The sequence below is a fragment of the Budorcas taxicolor genome, chromosome 15 (genome assembly GCF_023091745.1).
Source record: "Budorcas taxicolor isolate Tak-1 chromosome 15, Takin1.1, whole genome shotgun sequence".
Taxonomy (NCBI): domain Eukaryota; kingdom Metazoa; phylum Chordata; class Mammalia; order Artiodactyla; family Bovidae; genus Budorcas; species Budorcas taxicolor.
The window spans coordinates 16,249,740-16,268,667 of record NC_068924.1 but is presented as its reverse complement, the minus strand read 5'-3'; the positions used below and the strand labels follow the sequence as shown (position 1 = coordinate 16,268,667).

The 18,928-nt window shown below is 37.8% G+C and overlaps 1 protein-coding gene across 1 annotated transcript in view; it reads right to left on the bottom strand.

Moving 5' to 3' along the window:
- The window catches only part of GUCY1A2 (guanylate cyclase 1 soluble subunit alpha 2), a 445,219-nt gene that overhangs the window by 41,022 nt on the left and 385,269 nt on the right, over positions 1-18,928 (bottom strand). Inside the window, exon 7 of the mRNA XM_052653027.1 lies at positions 4,357-4,511. Within this exon, the coding sequence (XP_052508987.1) occupies positions 4,357-4,511 (155 nt within the window). The remainder of the gene's footprint in view (positions 1-4,356; positions 4,512-18,928) is intronic.

Genomic DNA, 18,928 nt, shown 5'->3' with positions numbered 1-18,928 from the left:
AAGGAGGGGATATATATACCTATAGCTGATTCACTTTGTTGTACAGCAGAAACTAACACAGTATTGTGAAGCAACTATACTCCAATTAAAAGAATTTGTCAAAAAAAATCTACAAATAATGCTGGAGAGGGTATGGAGAAAAGGGAACCCTCCTATACTATTGGTGAGAATGTAAATTGGTACAACCACTATGGAGAACAGTATGGAAGTTCCTTAAAAAGCTAAAAATAGAACTACCATATGACCTATCAATTCCACTCTTGGGTAAATATCCATAGAAAACCATAATCCAAAAGCATACATGCACTCCAATGTTCACTGCAGCAATATTTACAAACAGCCATGTCATTGAAGCAAGGCAAATGTTCATCAACAGAGGAATGAATAAAGAGGTGGTACATAAGGTATACTTACATATGGAATCTAGTTTTTAAAAATATACAAATAAACTTATTTACAAAACAGAAGCAGGCCTAAAGATATTGGAAACAAACTTACAGTTATCAAATGGAAACATGGGGGCATGGGGGAATAAATCAGGAACTTAAGATGAACACATACACTCTACTATATATAAGATAGATAACCAACAAGACATAGGAAACTCATAACCAGCAAGACACAGGAAGCTATCAAATATTCTGTGATAACCTATATGAGAAGGAATCTGAAAAAGAATGAATATATTTATATATATAACTGAATCACTTTGCTGTACATCTAAAACTAGCACAACACTGTAAATCAAGTATACTCCAATAAAATTAAAATGTTAAAAATTTTTTTTTAAAAGGTTGTCTAAAAATTTCAAAATAATCAGCCAACATTGGACACTTTACAGCATTTAATTTCAGGAAGTACAATTGGAAATTTCCAGCTCTTAGGAGCTTAATACTTGGTTTTATGTCACAAATTCCTATTTGCTTTAACTTCAGTTTTATGTTTATATTTCCTCAGAGGTAATGTCCCTGAAAAGTCCATCAGACATTTCACCATGAGTAAAATGGAAAGGGAAGTATACTCTATACTTGTGGATTCATAAGTCACCTATACTGTGTGAAATAGAACAATTATACATAACTGAAGTGTATACATTGGTGTGTATAAAACCAACAGAACGCACCTAGTCACAAATACATCCATAATCTGAAAACCCAGTCAACTGAGATCATATACCTAAATTTAGTGTTCTAGAAACTTATCAAGAACCAAAGTGAATTGTTTTTGATGGTATCCAAGGGGGAGAAAAAAGGCTTCACTGATAGTTCAGTTAGTAAAGAATCTGCCGGCAATGCAGGAGACCCTGCTCGATTCCTGGGTTGGGAAGATCCGCTAAAGGGATAGGCTACCCACTCCAGCATTCTTGGGTTTCCCTTGAGGCTCTGCTGGTAAAGAATCCACCTGCAATGTGGGAGACCCAGGTTCAATCCCTGGGTTGGGAAGATCCCCTGAGAAGGGAAAGGCTACCCACTCCAGTATTCTGGCCTGGAGTACTCCATGGACTCTATAGCCCATGGAGTCACAGAGAGTCGGACATGCCAGAGCGACTTTCACTTTCACTTTCAGACGGAAATGGGATTCTCAGGTGGCCCTAGTCTTGAAGAACCCATCTTCCAATGCAGGAGACATAAAAGACATGGGTTTGATCCCTGGGTCGGGAAGATCCTCTGGAGAAGGGCATGACAACCCATTCCAGTCTTCTTGCCTGGAGAATCCCATGGACAGAGGAGCCTGGCAAGTTACAGTCCATAGGGTCGCAAAGAGTCAGACACGACTGAAGTGACTTAGCATGCAGCATGCAGATAAAAATGGATGTTAACAGTCACTGGTCCAACTGCTCTTCTAAAACTTAGGAAGACAAGTTGAAACATCAAATAGTTTGGATTCTAGGATCTCAATAATTAGCTACATTTCCATCAAGGAAATGGGAATGACTACTTCCTTTCAATCACTGTTCTCTTTTTTACAACCTTGGAAATCTTTTTAAAGTACAAATCTGGCCAAGTCACACCTATGCTTATAACTCTTCAATGTCTTTCTTTGCTCTTAGGGTTAAGTTGAAACTTCTTAACATGTATTATAGCTTCAGTTGGTCTGATTTCAGTCTATTTCTTTCTTCATCCTTATTTTAGTCTATTCCTCCTGTTATTTTAATACTGTGTTCAGGGTTTCTTGACCTCAGTACTAGTCTATTGTAACAAAGTGTTTACTTTCATACAACTACCTTTTGTGGTCTCCTCCATGAAGATGGAGATCATATTTATGCTGTTTATTGTTGTAACATTAGTGCCTATCATAGTGCTTGGGATATAAAATAAAGCATTAGTAGAAATGATAAGATTTGGGACCAGTAGGAGAAAGTATCTTTTACAGTCTACACAGATGGCAGCTCAACGTGTTCATCTATGTCCCATTTGTTTTTATCAGGGGGAAGTTGTTGGAGGTGGGGCAGATCATAATAGAATAAAAGGTTTCAATGCTTGTTATATTTGAAATGATTCGATGTTTTAGACATTATGGATCACCAAGTATCATTACAAACTTCCACCAATGTGATAAAGGTTATGAAAATTTAAAGACAGCACCAAAATGCTCAGACTCTGTGACTTGTGGGGTTTCCTTTATTGGTTACATGTAAACAAAGCCAGCCACAGCAATGACAGTTAAGCTCAAGATATGAGCTCCTTGCATGGTTGATCCATTCTTTACACATCATTTTTTAAATAATGGAGTTTCTGTAAATCTACACTGACTTATACTAACAGGAAACATAAATATTAGCTCCATGATGGGAAAAGTCATAACCATGGTAAAAGGATATATGTTTGGGGGTTGATCTTCAGGAATTTTCATTACCGTGTGGTCTAGAGCCCAAAGTGCACAGATCTAGAGAAGCTTCAGATCAGTGCTGAAGCTTTTGAAGAGATTTAATATAGAAATCTTTGTGACATCATCTATATTATGCCCAAAATTGTGTCAGAAAAATTGGGAGAAATTGAAAAGAGGCAATACCCTTATATAAATACCCTAAAATGACATGTAGTTCTTAGGAAACATTTTCTTGCTTTTATATTTGTAATTCCTTCCTTTTCTCATGTGCTCCCCAGGAATCAGGAAATATTTCTCTTTCATCTAAAAAAACTTAATTTCCTTTTATATAGATGTGGTATCAAGAGCTTCAAAATATCACCATTTTGTTTCTTACTATAAATCAACATTTATTATGTATATATTTAAGCTTCCTGATCCTGGGGCTTTTGCTATTGTTGTTAGCCTGAGTAAATGTGGTAGCCATGTTAATAAATATCAATGGCACTATTTCTACTTTAGAGTTTTAAGAACTTGATATCTGAGTCATTTAAATCATGGAACTAGTGAAACAGCTTTTATACCAAAGCTTACTTAACATTGGTCCTCCCTTGTGGCTCAGCTAGTAAAGAATCTGCATGCAATGTGGCAGACCTGGGTTCGATCCCTGGGTTGGGAAGATCCCTTGGATAAGGGAAAGGCTACCCACTCCAGTATTCTGGCCTGGAGAATTCCATGCACTATGCACTGTATAGTCCATGGGGTCACAAAGAGTTGTACACGACTGAGTGACTTACTCACACACACACAGACACACACACATATTACTTAACATTTAGCCAAAACCAATCAGGAGATAGTCATACTGCTTTCTTAGTATAGAGATGTTTATCTTACCAATGCATTTGTTTACTAATTTGATAAATATTTATAGAGAGCTTATTATGTGCTAAACATTTTTTGTGAGTTTTGGAGATATAGTGGTGAACAGACTTGGTCTCTGCCCATATGAAGCTTAATATCTAGTGGGTGAGATGACATCTACCAGGCACAAAATAAAGTTGATTTCAGCTGTCAAAATGTGTAGAGTTGTCAGATATGACCTTTAAGATAGATAAAGTTTGAAGTTTTACTCTGTACCCAGTATATATTTAGAGTCCCTATTTATATTCATTATCCAGAAAGATAAAAAGAGACGTATCTTTTCTATCCAAAGTCAAATGACTTTTATAAACATTGAGAAACATTTTGAAAGTATTAGAATTTCCAATGTGATGCAGACTCTTAATATTTTCTCTCCTGTGTTTAAACAGGAATACCTAAGAAGGACAGAGACTGTGGGAAATGACAAACCTGATTTACCACTCAATCAAGACAAGTTTTCTGTGTCCTTTCTTAGGGTGCAATTTAAATTTTGTGTCATAATTGGTATCTTTCAGACTGGATGGATCTACTCATTATTATCTTAGAGAATAACAGGATCAAGAAAAAAATAGGGTGTCACAAGTGATAGGCTATTAGCATTAGGCAATGGCAAAGAACACTTACTGGTAAGTGGTTGGGCTGACATTGATGCGTCGAGGATGACTTCCTGATTCAAATTTGCTTGCCAGAGTGACGTTATTTCCAAACAGGCAATATCGTGGCATTCTTACCCCAACAACTCCAGCCAGCACAGAGCCTGAGTGAATGCCTATCCTCATCTAAAAAAGAAAAGGAAAAAGAAAAAGGATATGTTTATGTTTTCATTTGGTATGCAATTATTTTAATGAGAGGTTGTTACTGTTGTTCAGTTGCTATGTCATGTCCAAATCTTTGTGACCCCATTGACTGCAGCATGCCAGTCTTCCTTGTCCTTCAGCATCTCCCAGAGTTTGGTCAAACTCATGTCCATTGAGTCAGTGGTGCCATCCAACCATCTCAGCCCCTTCTTCCCCTGAATCTTCCCCAGAATCAGGGTCTTTTCCAGTGAGTTGGCCCTTTGCATCAGGTGACCAAAGTACTGGAATTTCACTTCAGCTTCAGCATCAGTCCTTCCAATGAATCTGAAAGGGTTGATTTCTTTTAGGATTGACTCATTTTATCTCCTTCCTGTCCAAGGGACTCTCAAGAGTGCTCACAAGCACTGGAACTTGAAAGCATCAATTCTTTGGTGCTCAGCCTTCTTTATGGTCCAACTCTTACATCCATATATGGCTACTGGAAAAGCCATAGCTTTGACTATGAAGCCTTTATCGGCAAAGTGGTGTCTCTGCTTTATAATACACTGTCTAGGTACTGCTGAACTATTAGACTCCTAGCTTCTCAAAGACAGGAACTGGGGGTCTTAGTCATTTTTATCAGCCATATCTGGACTATTTTACTATCAGTGAACACAGATGTTGTGGAAAAAAATGAATGAATGGTTTATTATAAGAAAAAACACTACATTTAATTTTCTACATGAATCCCGTTGTGTTTTATGTTAAATCAGGTTTATATGTACCTAATATGCTCTAAATGTTCTCCCTCCAGTTATTCTCACATAAAACCTTCCTTTTTCCTTTATAGCATTAAACACAATTGTAAATTAAATGTTTATATTTCTTTTTATCTGTTCATTTAAAATATTTTCCTATTTTAGATTTCTTTTTCTAAATGTACTAATCTTCTCTTTGTAAAACCTTATCTTTTGCTAATCACATCCACTGCATTTTTTTTTTTTAGATATTGTGATTTTCATTCCTCAATATTCAATTTGAACATTAAAAAAATCTTTCAGGTATCAAATTAATTTTTGAACATACAGAATACTAGTAAAATAAGTGTTTTAATACTTTTGCCTACTAATTCTAACATAGGCTCCAGTTCTGTGTCAATTTTGATTGAGCAATTTTTCTCAGTATTATGGGTTATATTTTTCAGCTCTTCTGCCTAGTAATTTTTTTAGATATCATGAATTGACTTTATTGAATGCTGGTTATTTTTATATTCTTATATATATTCTTGAGCTTTGTCCTTGGATGGGGTCAAGGTACTTGGAAACAGTTTTTCTTTTTTCTTCCAAGTCTTGCTTTTTAAAATTTGTTAGGCAAGTCATGAGCTGTATTTCATATGGACTAATTATTTCCCACTACTGAGGGAAGAACCTTCTGAGTATTATACCAAACGCCTATGATTTATGAGGTTTTTCAGTCTTCCTGGTGGGATTAGACATTTTTTCCAAGTCCTGTGTGAATTGTGGGAAATTTTTCCCCTAAGCTTTTCAGGTGTTTTTTCCCCACTGGGCTAAGGTAGTTTTGTCATGTACAAACAATTGTCAGTAATTTAAGGAACATATAGGAGGCCCATTTGAAGATCTCTGGTAGTCTCTGTACAACTCTCTTAGTGGTACTCTGTCCATGAATTCTAGCTTTCTTGGTCTTCATAGACTCTCAGCTTCAACTCTTCAACTTGGGGAGTTTGTTGAGTTCCTCCTGATTTGTCTTTCCCTAAACAACTTGAACATATCCCCCCCAAAAATATGCCAGGGAAATCATATGTTTCCTCTTGTTCTCTTGACTCTCAGGCATCACTGCCTTCCATTGCCTAATGTCCAATGTCATGAAACTGTTCTTTTGTACAATTTGTCCATATTTTTAACTGTTGATGGTGGGAGTATAAATGCAGCCCCTGTTTTTCCACATTTGGTGGAAGCAGAGATGAGACATATTTTATTTTAGGAATGCAAGTTACCTTAAAAATTTAGGCCTATATCTGATGAGAGATTGTCTATTTGGATTTAAAAGTTAAAAAAGGCAATTGCTAGCATAAGCTCCTATGCCTGACACAAAGTGAGGCTAAACAAACCGAAATGCTGGAGTTTGGAGCAGAGAAAGTTTTGTTGCTGAGTGATGCAAGGAGACAGGTAGCTCATGCTCCAAAAAAAATTCAAGATCCACAAAGTGTTTCAGCAAAGCATTTTTAAAAGTAGGTGAAGAAGGGGGCTTGCAAGGTATATGTATGTGATCAGTTCATGCACAGTTCTCTGACTGGCTGATGGTGAGGTAACAGGGTGGTGTCACAACAGTTAACATTATCAGGCACTAGGAGGCACCAGGCTATGTGTTCATGATCATGAAGTAGTTAACAGCTTCCATTTGGTGAGGGGCAGGGGTTCATAATTGTAAAACTCAGGAAATGCACATCAAACATTATTATCTAGGTACCTCAGAGAGGACATGTGGGAAGGCCTGTCCCAGGAAAGCCCCATAGGGTCCTGCTCAGTTATATAATGAATGGTAGTATTCCTTATAAACAAGCACAAAGCAGTGTTTCCTAATATTAGCAAAGCATTTTGACAAAATATTATTATATATCTTTGGGCTTCTATTTGCTTTCAGAGGGTTTATTATATTAAATTAATTTTAGGACTGCCTAAAAACACCCAGACCTTAAATATTGTCAAGTTATTGATAATTAAAGTTGACAAATAAAGATGTCAGGTTGGACCTGTGATATTTTTAAGTGGAAAGACAGCAGAAATAATCAAACAGACACATTGTACAGCCTCTATACTCTGTGTTTTTAGTCTCAGAAGAAGACTCCATACCTCACACAAACTATATTGAAGGGTTATATGGTTCCACTTCTGCCTCATTTCAAAAGACCTGAAGCTGTTTCTTGTTTTAAAACCAAATTATCATAGTGATAATTATTATAACATAAAAAGTACTGAAGACAAAACCCCCAGTATTCTTGAGAAAGGTTGATAGCGAAATGGTCATTTTGAAAAACCCTTGTCTCTTAGAAGACTACTATAAAATATGCATAAGAATATCAATAAACATAAAAATTGCTCAGATTCACTATTTCTATCACTATTTATAATGGAACAGGACTCAGAAAATTATTTACTCTTGGATGTAAGGAGATACCATTAAGAACTTACAAGCTTAATCATAAGACTCTATTCATTATTTTATTTTTACTTTTTTAAACAGCTTTTTGAGATTTCCTAGTAATTGCTACCTTATAAAGAAATCACTGATTGCCACATTCAGAATCTGCCAAAAGCATGCAGCAGGTAGGCAAAGGAGAGAGCTACTTTTAACTGGCAGTGAGGGATTTAGATTTATTTTGGCAAGATTAAACTTCAATTGGTTAACCATCAGTAACATTTACATCCATCTAGTCAGTATACCCTAGTTAAAGAGGATTGCTTTGCACTAAACCAGTAGTTGTCAGCTGGGGCCATCTGTGCCCCTCAGTAGACATTTGACAATGTCTGGAGACTTTTTTTTTTTCCCCACAGCTGGGATGGAGAACTACTACTGGCATCTTTTCAGTAGAGCTAGGGCTTCCCTTGTGGCTCAGCTGGTAAAGAATCCGCCTGCAATGTAGGAGACCTGGGTTCGATCCCTGGGTTGGGAAGATCCCCTGGAGAAGGGAAAGGCTACTCACTCTAGTATTAGGGCCTGGAGAACTCCATGGACTGTATAGTCCATGGGGTCACAAAGAGTCAGACATGACTGAGCAACTTTCACATTCACAGAGATTCCCAGGATACCTTCCTCATGTGAAAGAATTTTCCAGTCCAAAATAGCAATAGTGCTGAGATTGAGAAACCCTGCATTAAACAGATATACAATACATGCTTTAATAAGGTCAATGCTTTGGTGAATAACACTAGACTTCACTTTTTAGAGAAAGTTTATGAAAAAAATTGTGCTTGTCCTAGGGATTTATTGAAAAACACAATAACTTTAAGATCTATCTTGAAATTAGCATATCTATTACTCAATCTTCCATACTTATATGAAATGTATGAAATAATGGAAAACTTAGGGGTATATCAAAATTCCCAATAATCAAAAGGTCCAGTTATTTTCATTATACTCTACTGATTATTTGCCAAGGAACATAAGCAACTGCATTTTAAGATAATATTTCTTTGAAGACTCTTAAAAAGAGAAGACTTACATAGTTCAACCTCAGCTAGTCAAGACTGTTCTGATTTAGTTAAGTAGGAATGTTTAGATTGGGAGGGCAGCACAGATCCATTAGTCTAGCTCCCTCAGTTTATAAATAAAGTCAAAAGAAGCATAATGAAAAGAACAAATTAGTGTTAGAGCTAGCTATGGACCATAGGTTAGTTGACTCTGGGTTTAGTGCACTATAAAAAACACCCAAACGAAAAATTTATATATTCTTGGGCTGTTTTTACAAGGCCTATCAGACCAAAGAAGACAGTAAAAAAAAAAAAAAAAAAAAAAAGATTTAAACTGGTTTGCCTACTTTACATACACAGAACGCCTAGCACTTTAAAATTGAAACTAAAAAAAAAAAAGTTATGCATTCATTAAGTCCAGGATCAGAAGACTTACACCTCTCTTCCATCCTTGTTCATGCTTGTGTGTGTGCTCAGTCACTTCAGTCATGTCTGACTCTTTGCTACCCTATGGACTGTATCCTGCCAGGTTTCTCTGTCCATAGGAATTCTCCAGGCAAGAACACTGGAGTGGGTTGCCATGCCCTCCTCCAGGGGATCTTTCTGACCCAAGGATCAAACCTGCATCTCTTATGTCTCCTGCATTTGCAGGCGGGTTCTTTACCACTAGTGCCACCTGGCTTCTCCACACTAAATCTTTCTAACTGGCCTACTCATCATATCCCCCAAATGCCTAGTATACCCATGCCTCTGAGTTTTTACTCATGTTAATAGCCTCATCTGAAATGCTATCCAGATGCTTTACTAGATACTCAGAGTATAAAGAAGAACCAAAAGTGTGTGTACCCTTTCTTCTGGGAGTTTTCATCTGAAGTAAAAGAGTAGCTAATTGAAATTATAGTAAATTGTAAACAATTGAAGTGTTTTTTAAAAGAACTTAAAAAAAAGTTTTTAAAAAAGAAGGAAATGTGTAGGCAGTAGAGGGGTAGGGTTGACCAAGTCAGGGACATGAAATCACCCTTAAATAATCTTTGAGGTTCGTGCTGAAGAAGGAATGATTTTGGCTTGGTGGAGAGGGGTGGCACACTTGTAGTTAGAGGAGTGGGAGGTAAAATGAAAAAAACAGGCAAAGATCCTAAAACCTAAAGAGATTTGGTACATTTCAGCACTGAAGGAAGGCAATTCAGTGTGGCTCTTGCTTAAAGAAAAAGTAAGAGAGAGAGACAGGCAATAAAGCTGAGGGAGTATGCCTGGCAGATCACACAGAATAAGATTTCCCAGTCTTAGTTCTATTGACATTTTGGGTCAGATAATTCCTTTCAGGGAGAAGTTGTATTGTACATTGTAGGATGCTAAGAGTCCCTGGCCTCTATCCATTAAATGTTAGCTGTAGATCGAAAGCAGAGATTACGTTTGGATAGTTTTGTTGAACAACCTAAAAGGTATAGACTTTATGCTGCTGCTGCTGCTGCTAAGTCGCTTCAGTCGTGTCTGACTCTGTGAGATCCCATAGACAGCAGCCCACCAGGCTCCCCTGTCCCTGGGATTCTCCAGGCAAGAACACTGGAGTGGGTTGCCATTTCCTTCTCCGATGCATGCATGCATGGTAAGTTGCGTCAGTTGCGTCCAACTCTGATATACAGAATTACTATCGCTATTTTGAAACTCTTCCACAGCTTAAACTAAAAATATACTTTTAACTTTGAAGTGTACTGGACCTCTGTTTCACATTTTTCTGGAACTCCTATAGCTCAGAATAGTACTTCATTACATGAAGTGATTCCTTTTAGAAAACAATGGGTTTTTAATGCTATTTGTTTCATGCTAAGTGAGGTAGACTGTGTTGGGTAATAATTTTTAAATGAACTCTGAATTACATATTGTCAGAATTGAATAAAAGTTACTGACATTTGGAGGCAGAGTTATTAGTATCATAAAGTATAGGCTTTGTAGAATTTCACTTCAGAAAGAATGAAAATATTTTATTGAAGTAAAATCTGATGTTCTTTGGTGTGTGTGTGTGTACCTCAGTATTACTTGAGTGGTTCACCTTTCTTTTCCACTACTTCACAGAACAGACTGGAAGAATGCAGATTTCTTCTAACTCAGTTAGGATAAGAATAACTGGCTCTTTAAAACATCAAAATAAATAATCTCAGATCATTCCAAGAAGTTGTTCTTTCAAGTTTAAGTAAAATGGCTATGGAGGCTAAGTTGTTAAGAAATCTTTATATGCTATCAAAACTGACCAATAATAGGTAGAAATTTATTCTCTCTCTTTCTCTGAGACTAAGCAAAGCACTTTTCTTCATGGGAAAACTTTACTGAGTGATCCATATACTGACAACATTACTAATTTTTTTTCTAGCCGTTTCCTTGAAAGCTAAATGTGGGGCCAGCGTGTCAGAATGGGTGGTCACTGACACAGCATGATGAGAGGAAGCTCCAACACCCTTCAGCCACAGATTCACAACTCCACCAACAGGGAAACATTACCTCAAGATGATAAGATGGTCATTTTCTTTTAGAACAGAAATACCCCTAGAAGAACCCTTATTCTTTTAATATTTTTGTATCTCTTGATCTTCCAGCTACTTCTCTCTGAAGCTAGGATGGAGAAGTAAGGAATGGCTTTTCAACTGAGATGTGAGGGAAAATAGAAGGGTTGGTCAAGATCTTACTATTCAAAAACAGTCAGAAAGAAAAAGTAGGTAAGCACCAAAGGCCCCAAGAATGCATTCTACTTTGCAATTCTGCCTACTGCTGGCCTAGGGTCTTCAAACACTGAAGGACAATATTTAGTCTACTTTATTTACAATAGTTAGTTACTAAAGAGGATGTATAATTACCTTCATATACCAATATGTCATTGAGGTTATGGCTACATAAGAGAAATCAATTGATTCACTGAAGAAAAAGGAAATTAAGAAAACTAATCACAGGTTTTTGAAATTAATGACTAGCTTCTTCTTTTTTTAATGGCTAGCTTCTTAACTGTACTGAGTATGCAGTCACTCAAAATGGTCTGAATGTTCTGAATGGACAGTGAAAATAAATTTCAGCATATAAAAATACACTTGGCTACAAGGGTCATCTTTCCACATTCTGTTATACTTGTTAGAAATGATGCTGGCTTCTTTTTACATATCGTTTTACTCTGAAACATGAGAAAGTATATGTTTTGGGGTGACTGCTCACTTTTTTCTTCTGCGAATTTCTCTTTCCCAAAAAGTAGACTCCTACAGATTGATTTGCTTTGTATGACTCCTAAAACATATCTCAATATTGGTATAATGCCTTTGTATATTATGTGTATATTATCTTAATAACCCAACCCTAAGGGAGCTGACTCACTGGCCAATCAAAAATCAATGATATTTTCTCTTTTAAGAATTTGAATAAGAGGCTCAGGGACTGACACAGTTGGGAGCTAACAGCACTGGATAATGGAAATAGACTAGAGAAAAAATCCACAAACACATGTTGTTAGAACACCTGTATGTTCACTGAGATTTTGCTTCTCATGAAATCAGTATCATTCGTAATTTATCCTTTATATCTTATCTAATTTGGCTTTATTTCTGTTACTTACAACACGAATAATCTTAATCAAAACACTGTATTATCTGATCACTCAATACAAATAAAGCCCAGCTTTCTATTGTTTCTAATAACTCGGAACTACAGCAAACTGCAATGATTATAGCACTTAACTGCAAGCAATCTTTGTTCTGTTACCTATGTAATTATGAGCCCACCAATCCACTATCAGAAAATCTCTATTGACAATCATGAACCACAGTAAGAAGCATTCCTAATTCCATTATCTACTTAATAATGGAAAGCATTCTCAAGCCAATAGCACTATGATTTTCCTTAGGCCATTTTCTTTCTCCTACTCCAGGTCCAGGAGTAGGTCCTGACTGGTAAGTGTGTGTCAGTCCTCCAGTGTTAGTAATTAATTTAAACAATTTAAATAATTAATTAAAAAATTTAAAATGGCACTTTAGGCGTGGTCATTAACATGAATAAAAACACAGAGACATTGGATGTACTAGGCAATTTGAGGATGTGGTGAGTAGGCCAGTCAGAAGGATTTAGTGTGGAGAAGCATGAACAAATTTAAGCTAATGGGAGAGAGAGAGAATCTTAGAAATTATGTGAGAGCTACAAGAAGAGACCTCTTTTCCCCAAGATGGTGTGTTACACATTTTGAACAGAACACAATGTTCCATTTTGGAACTATGATGTTGAGGCTTGGAGCTTCAGGAGACCACCTTATGGAACCTGAGGAGGAAGCTAACATTGAGTAGGCAAACCAAAGGGAAAAAAGAAACCAAAGTCATAGTAACATCACATTTTTAGTTGTCTCTAGCCTCAGGTGACGTTAGTCCTACCTCTTAGATTTTCAGTAATGAGTCAATGCATCCCTTAATTGTGTTATCTTTTTTATTCTGTCATTTGCAAAACAAGGACTCAAGTCTTTCTGTTCACTAGCTATATGGTTTTAGTCAAGTTAACTAGCCTATCAAAAGTTATGTATAAGATAATAATCATAGTACCTTTTCAGAGGGGCTGCTGGCAAAATCAAATGAGGTAAACTATAGGACAACAGTAGGCACCAAAAACAAAAATTTCCCTTTCCACACTTGGCGGTAGGTAGCCATTGCAATGCTTAAAGTGTGAAGGATAAAGTCACATGCTTATTTATAATTTAGTAAATAGACAGCAGTGGAGAAGACTCATGAGAGTCCCTTGGACAGCAAAAAGATCAAACCAATCAAACCTGAATATTCACTGGAAGAACTGATGCTGAAGCTGAAGCTCCAATACTTCAGCCACCTGATGCAAAGAGCCAACTCATTGGAAAAGACCCTGGTGCTGAGAGAGCTAACTTAGGCGGGTTGATAGGCAGTCCAGGGTCCTTTAAGGAGGAGGTGAAGATTCTCCCTCACCTTCTTCCTTAAGCCTTGTGCAACAATGTATCTTCCCTGAGAGAACAGGCTTTTCTTTAGATCTGGGGCTAATGAATACACAGCAATCATACATGTTACTCATGGAAAATGCTTTTCTTACACCCCATTATGTTTTTCTTAGTCTCTATGTTAATAATTATAATGGCAACAAATCTTGCCTGGGAGCTTGTTTCTCAGCAACAATATATCTCACCCAGAAACACAGTTATACAGAACTCATTCCTTCTGGTTAATCTTGTACTAAAGGTGTCTCAGGATGTATGCCTTGGGAAAGGGTCTGGTGGAACTTTTCTGACCTTGAGACTTTCTTTGTATCTATTCTCAGTAGCCAGTTAAAATTATATGATGCCCTGCTTAAACTAGTGAGGTGGGTCCTCTCCTACGCTCTTCCAGTGCCTTTTACTGGAAGATTTCTCTAATCCTTTTTCTCCTTAATGAAACTGTTATACAAAGCTCTGAGTGACTGAGACTGCATCTCAGGGAATCCCTCTCCTTTGGAGACCATGACTACTGGCACCATTCACCATCAGCTATCAATGCTGGGAATGGCTGAAGGCAGGCGGAGGAGAGGACGACAACAGGCGACATGGTTGATGGCATCACAGAATCAATGGACAGGAGTTTGGGTCAACTCTGGGAGACGTGAAGGATAGGGAAGCTTGGAGTGCTGCAGTTCATGGGGTCACAAAGAGTTGGACATGACTGAGCGACTGAACAACAACAACAACAAATAGATTTACTAATTCTGGAATGTCAAAGAGAAATTAAAATCATGATTAACATTATGATCCTGAAATAGTCCTGTTTGAGCAAGACGAAATACTCAAATCAAAATAGAAAATATGCTGTAGAAAAAGAAGGATCATTTCTAGCAGAAAATTGCCAGTTAACTGTTTACTAGATGTATGCATTTAAATATGGTCCTTAGATTTATGTCCTGGAGAATGAAATGGCAACCCACTCCAGTATTCTTGCCTGGAGAATACCATGGACGGAGGAGCCTGGTGGGCTACAGTCCCAAAGAGTTGGACACAACTGAGTGACTTCACACTTCACTTAGATTTATGTGATTAAGATTTTTAGCTTTTAAGAGTGGCCAAGATGGTAGAGTAGGAGGACTCTGAGGTCACATTTTCTCATGGGCATACCAAAATTACAGAGCAACTTATCCATTGATAAGAAAGACCATTAATGGAAAAGATTGTGTACAACTAAAGTATCAAGAAGGAACCACAACAAGACAGGTAGGAAGATCAGATGCACAGAATAGTCAAGATCAATACCTCAAGTGGGCAACTCACAAATCAAAGGGTTGTTACATGGCAGAGGTTCTCCCCAAAGAGTGAGAAGTGTGAGTCTTACTCCAGGCTCCCCAGTCTGGAGGGTCTTACACCAGGATGACAAGCCACCAGAATACATGGCTTCAAAGGTTGAAAGGGCTTACTTTTGCAAAAGCCAGAGGGCTATGGAAAATGTAAATGCTACTCTTAAAGGGCACACACAAAATCTCACATGCTCTGGGACCCAGAACAGAATCAGTAATCTGAAAAAAGCCTGGTTCAGATCCACCTACTGATTATGGAGAGAGGCATGAGGCAACTGGGTCTCACCTTAGGGACATAAACAAACACTGTAGCAGCAATCCGGGGGGATTGTTTCTAGGAGAAAAATGGTGGTGCTGGTAAGCACAATTTTGGGACCCTCCGTTTAGCTTCTTAGCATTAGGACCCAGCTCTGCCCACTAGCATGTCTGCACTAAGACTAGGATACCACAGGACAAGCAGCTAGCTGGCCAGGGACAGAGACCCTCTCACCAGCAGGGCACTGCCTTAAGACCCCCTGAACCCCCAGCCACTGTGGGACCCAGTCCTGCCACCAGCTGTCAGACAACTATTTCAAGACCACCAGGACCCTGTAGCTAGAGACTGTTAAAACCAAGCTCTTCCCACTGGTGGGCTAAAACCAGCCTCCAAATTCTCCTGCAACCAAGCCATACCTCTGCTCACCAGTGGACAGACACCAGCATCAGGACTACCACAATCCCACAACTTGCTCTGTTAAGACCTAGCCGATCCACTAGCAGGCTGAATCAGCTCAAGGACCCCTTGGGCCTCAGTCTCATCCACCAGCAGGAGAAAACCAGCTCTGGGGTAATCTTGGGCTCCACAATCCTTAGGATCCAGTCCTACCCATTAGCAGACTTACACCAGCTTTGGGACACCTATGCTGAAGCCAGCTGTGTGAGGAATTGGCCCTGCTCAACACCAGGCTGACACGAGATCTGGATCTTCCAATTCCATTACCACCAATCTTGGAACCAAGCTCCACCCTCCAGTGGGCCAGAACTAACGCTGAGGCCCTGCAGGACCCTGTCACTAGCCACTTTGTGACCTTACCCTGCCTGCCATGGGCTGGTAGCCACTGCAAAAGCAGAGCCCAGCAACTGACCAGAACAAGGCCAATCATGCCTACCAGACCATATACAGTAGTCAGCCAGTCACAAGAAAAGAATTTACATAGCCCACAAAGGGGGCACCCCTAGAGCATAGAGAACTGGTGACCAGAGGGGAGTATACTGCTAAGACACATATAAAGTCTCCTACCAAGGCCACTTCCCCAAGGTGGGAACATGTTATCAATCTACTCAATATTAACACATAGAAATAAAAACAACAAATTAGGCAAAATGAGACAGCAGAGGATTATGATCCAAACAGAGGCACAAGATAAAGTCCCAGAACTAAGAGAAGCTGGATAAGCAATCTACCTTATATAAAAAAGAATTACTGACCAATATCACTGGTGATCATAGATGCAAAAAAAAAAAAAAATCAACAAAATGTTAGCATACAGAATTCAAGAAGATGACACACCAAAATCAAGTGGGATTTATCCCAGGGATGCATGGGTGGCTCAATATCTGCAAATCAATCAATATGATATACCATATTAACGAACTGAAGAATAAAATCATATAATCATCTCAGTAGCTGCAGAAAAAATTTTTGACATAATTCATCATTCATTTGTGATGATAAAAATTTTCAATAGAGTGGTTATTGAGGGACTATACCTCAACATAGTAAAGGTCATATATTGTTGGTTACTACGAGTGAAATGACACAGAACATACAAGACATACAAAAGACAGACAGGACACCACTCTGGCCAGAGGAACAACTGGGCAAACTAATTGCCATTTATTATTATAAAGCCATCCTTAGGCAGAATTCCAGATTGTAAGAATAAGCCTTTTCAGTACAGTGCAGGTGCATACATGTTATTGTATAGCAAAGGGGAGTGAAATCTCTGTCTATTGAAGAGTCTGCCCAAAGCCCTCATCTCCTTCTTATCTCAAGAAGGGAATGCTCCCTCATTTGCAAGGGACCATTAAACTCAAGGCTGTGTCCAGACTCTTTGGCAGAACGCCTCGTATGCAAGGATGCTCAGCCTGAGCAGAGAGACCCATTTGCAGGCACATCTCTGCTACCCTATTAACCCTTCAATATATGGCAAACCTATGGGCTTCCCAGGTGGTACTAGTGGTAAAGAACCCGCCTGCCAATGCAGGAGATGTAAGAGACACAGGTTTGATCCCTGGGTCGGGCAGATCCCCTGAAAGAGGGTATGGCAACCCACTCCAGTATTCTTGCCTGGAGAACCTGATGGACAGAGCCTGGCAGGCTAAAATTCACAGGGTCACAAATAGTCAGACACTACTGAAACGACTGAGCACACACACATGACAAACCCATAACCAACATTATACTCAACAGTGAAAAGATGAAAGTATTGCCCTAAGATTAGGAATAAGACAAGAATACCTATTCTTGCCACTTTTATTCAATATACTATTAGAGGTTCTAGCTATAACAATCAGTAAGATAAAGAAATAAAAGGATTCCAGATTGGAAAGTAAGATGTGAAACTATTATTTTTGGCAGATGATATGATATTCTACATAGAAAATTCTAAATATGCCACCAAAACCTATATAGCACTCATCAATGAATTCAGAAAAGTAACAGAAGATAAAATTAATATATGAAAACCTGTTGCATTTCTATGTTCTAAATCACATATAGTGAAATTAAGAAAACAATCCTATATATAATTGCATTCAGTTCAATTCAGTTCAGTCACTCAGTCGTGTCTGATTCTTTGCAACCCTATGGACTGCAGCATGCCAGGCTTCCCTGTCAAGAATAAAATACCTAGGAACAAACCTAACCAAGTACTCAGAAACTATGAGACACTGATAAAAGAAACTGAGGAAGACACAAACAGATGGAAAGATATACCATATTCATGGATTGGAGGACTGAATATTGTCAACATGATCATATTATCCAAGGCAATTGGATAATACAGATCAACACAATTCTTATCAAAACATCAATGGCATTTGTGGAAACACCAAAGGTTCTGAACAGCCAAAATTACTGTGTTGTGTGACAGGAATTTGCATACTGTTGAAGGTCAATTATAGTTAAAACAAAACAAAACAAAACACCTCAGAAGCAGATCATTTTTTGTGGTTACCAGTGGTAGGAATTGGAGTAGTGAGAACTGGATGAAGAGAACCAAAAATTACAAACTTCTAGTTGTAAGACAAATAAGTACTAGAGGTGTAATGTACAGCATGATCAAGATATGATCAATATTGTTACTATTGCTCTATGTTACAAAAGCTGTTAACAGACTAAATTTTAAGTGTTCCCATCACAAGGATTTTTTTCTCTTTTAAAAATTTATATATATATATATATGAGATGTTCACTAAACTTACATGTTCACTAAATCATTACAGCATGATTTGACATACACTGTATCCTTTAAACTTATCAGTGCTGTATATCAATTATATATAAATAAACTGGGAAAAAAGATTTCAAGCTATTGAATAGTAAGGAGATTAAATAGATTATTAACATTCTTAGGCAAGATTGAGGAAAACAAGTACTTCATCCTTATACCAGAATTGGTTAACATTTATTTATTATAAAGCTTTATCATAAAATTCTCCTTTCACCCATAAAATCAGGTTAATAAAACTTCCTTTTACATAGTTTTATCTTATACTCTAAGTCATAACAGTATATTTCTGACAAGAAACCATCAATTAATGTTTTAAGTTCTAATTTCAAAAGCTCAGAATTCTTAGGAACAATGCTATCAACCCACATAATCTATGTAGCTTTTATAATTTCCTCTTGTTTCTCTGATGTGGAAGAAA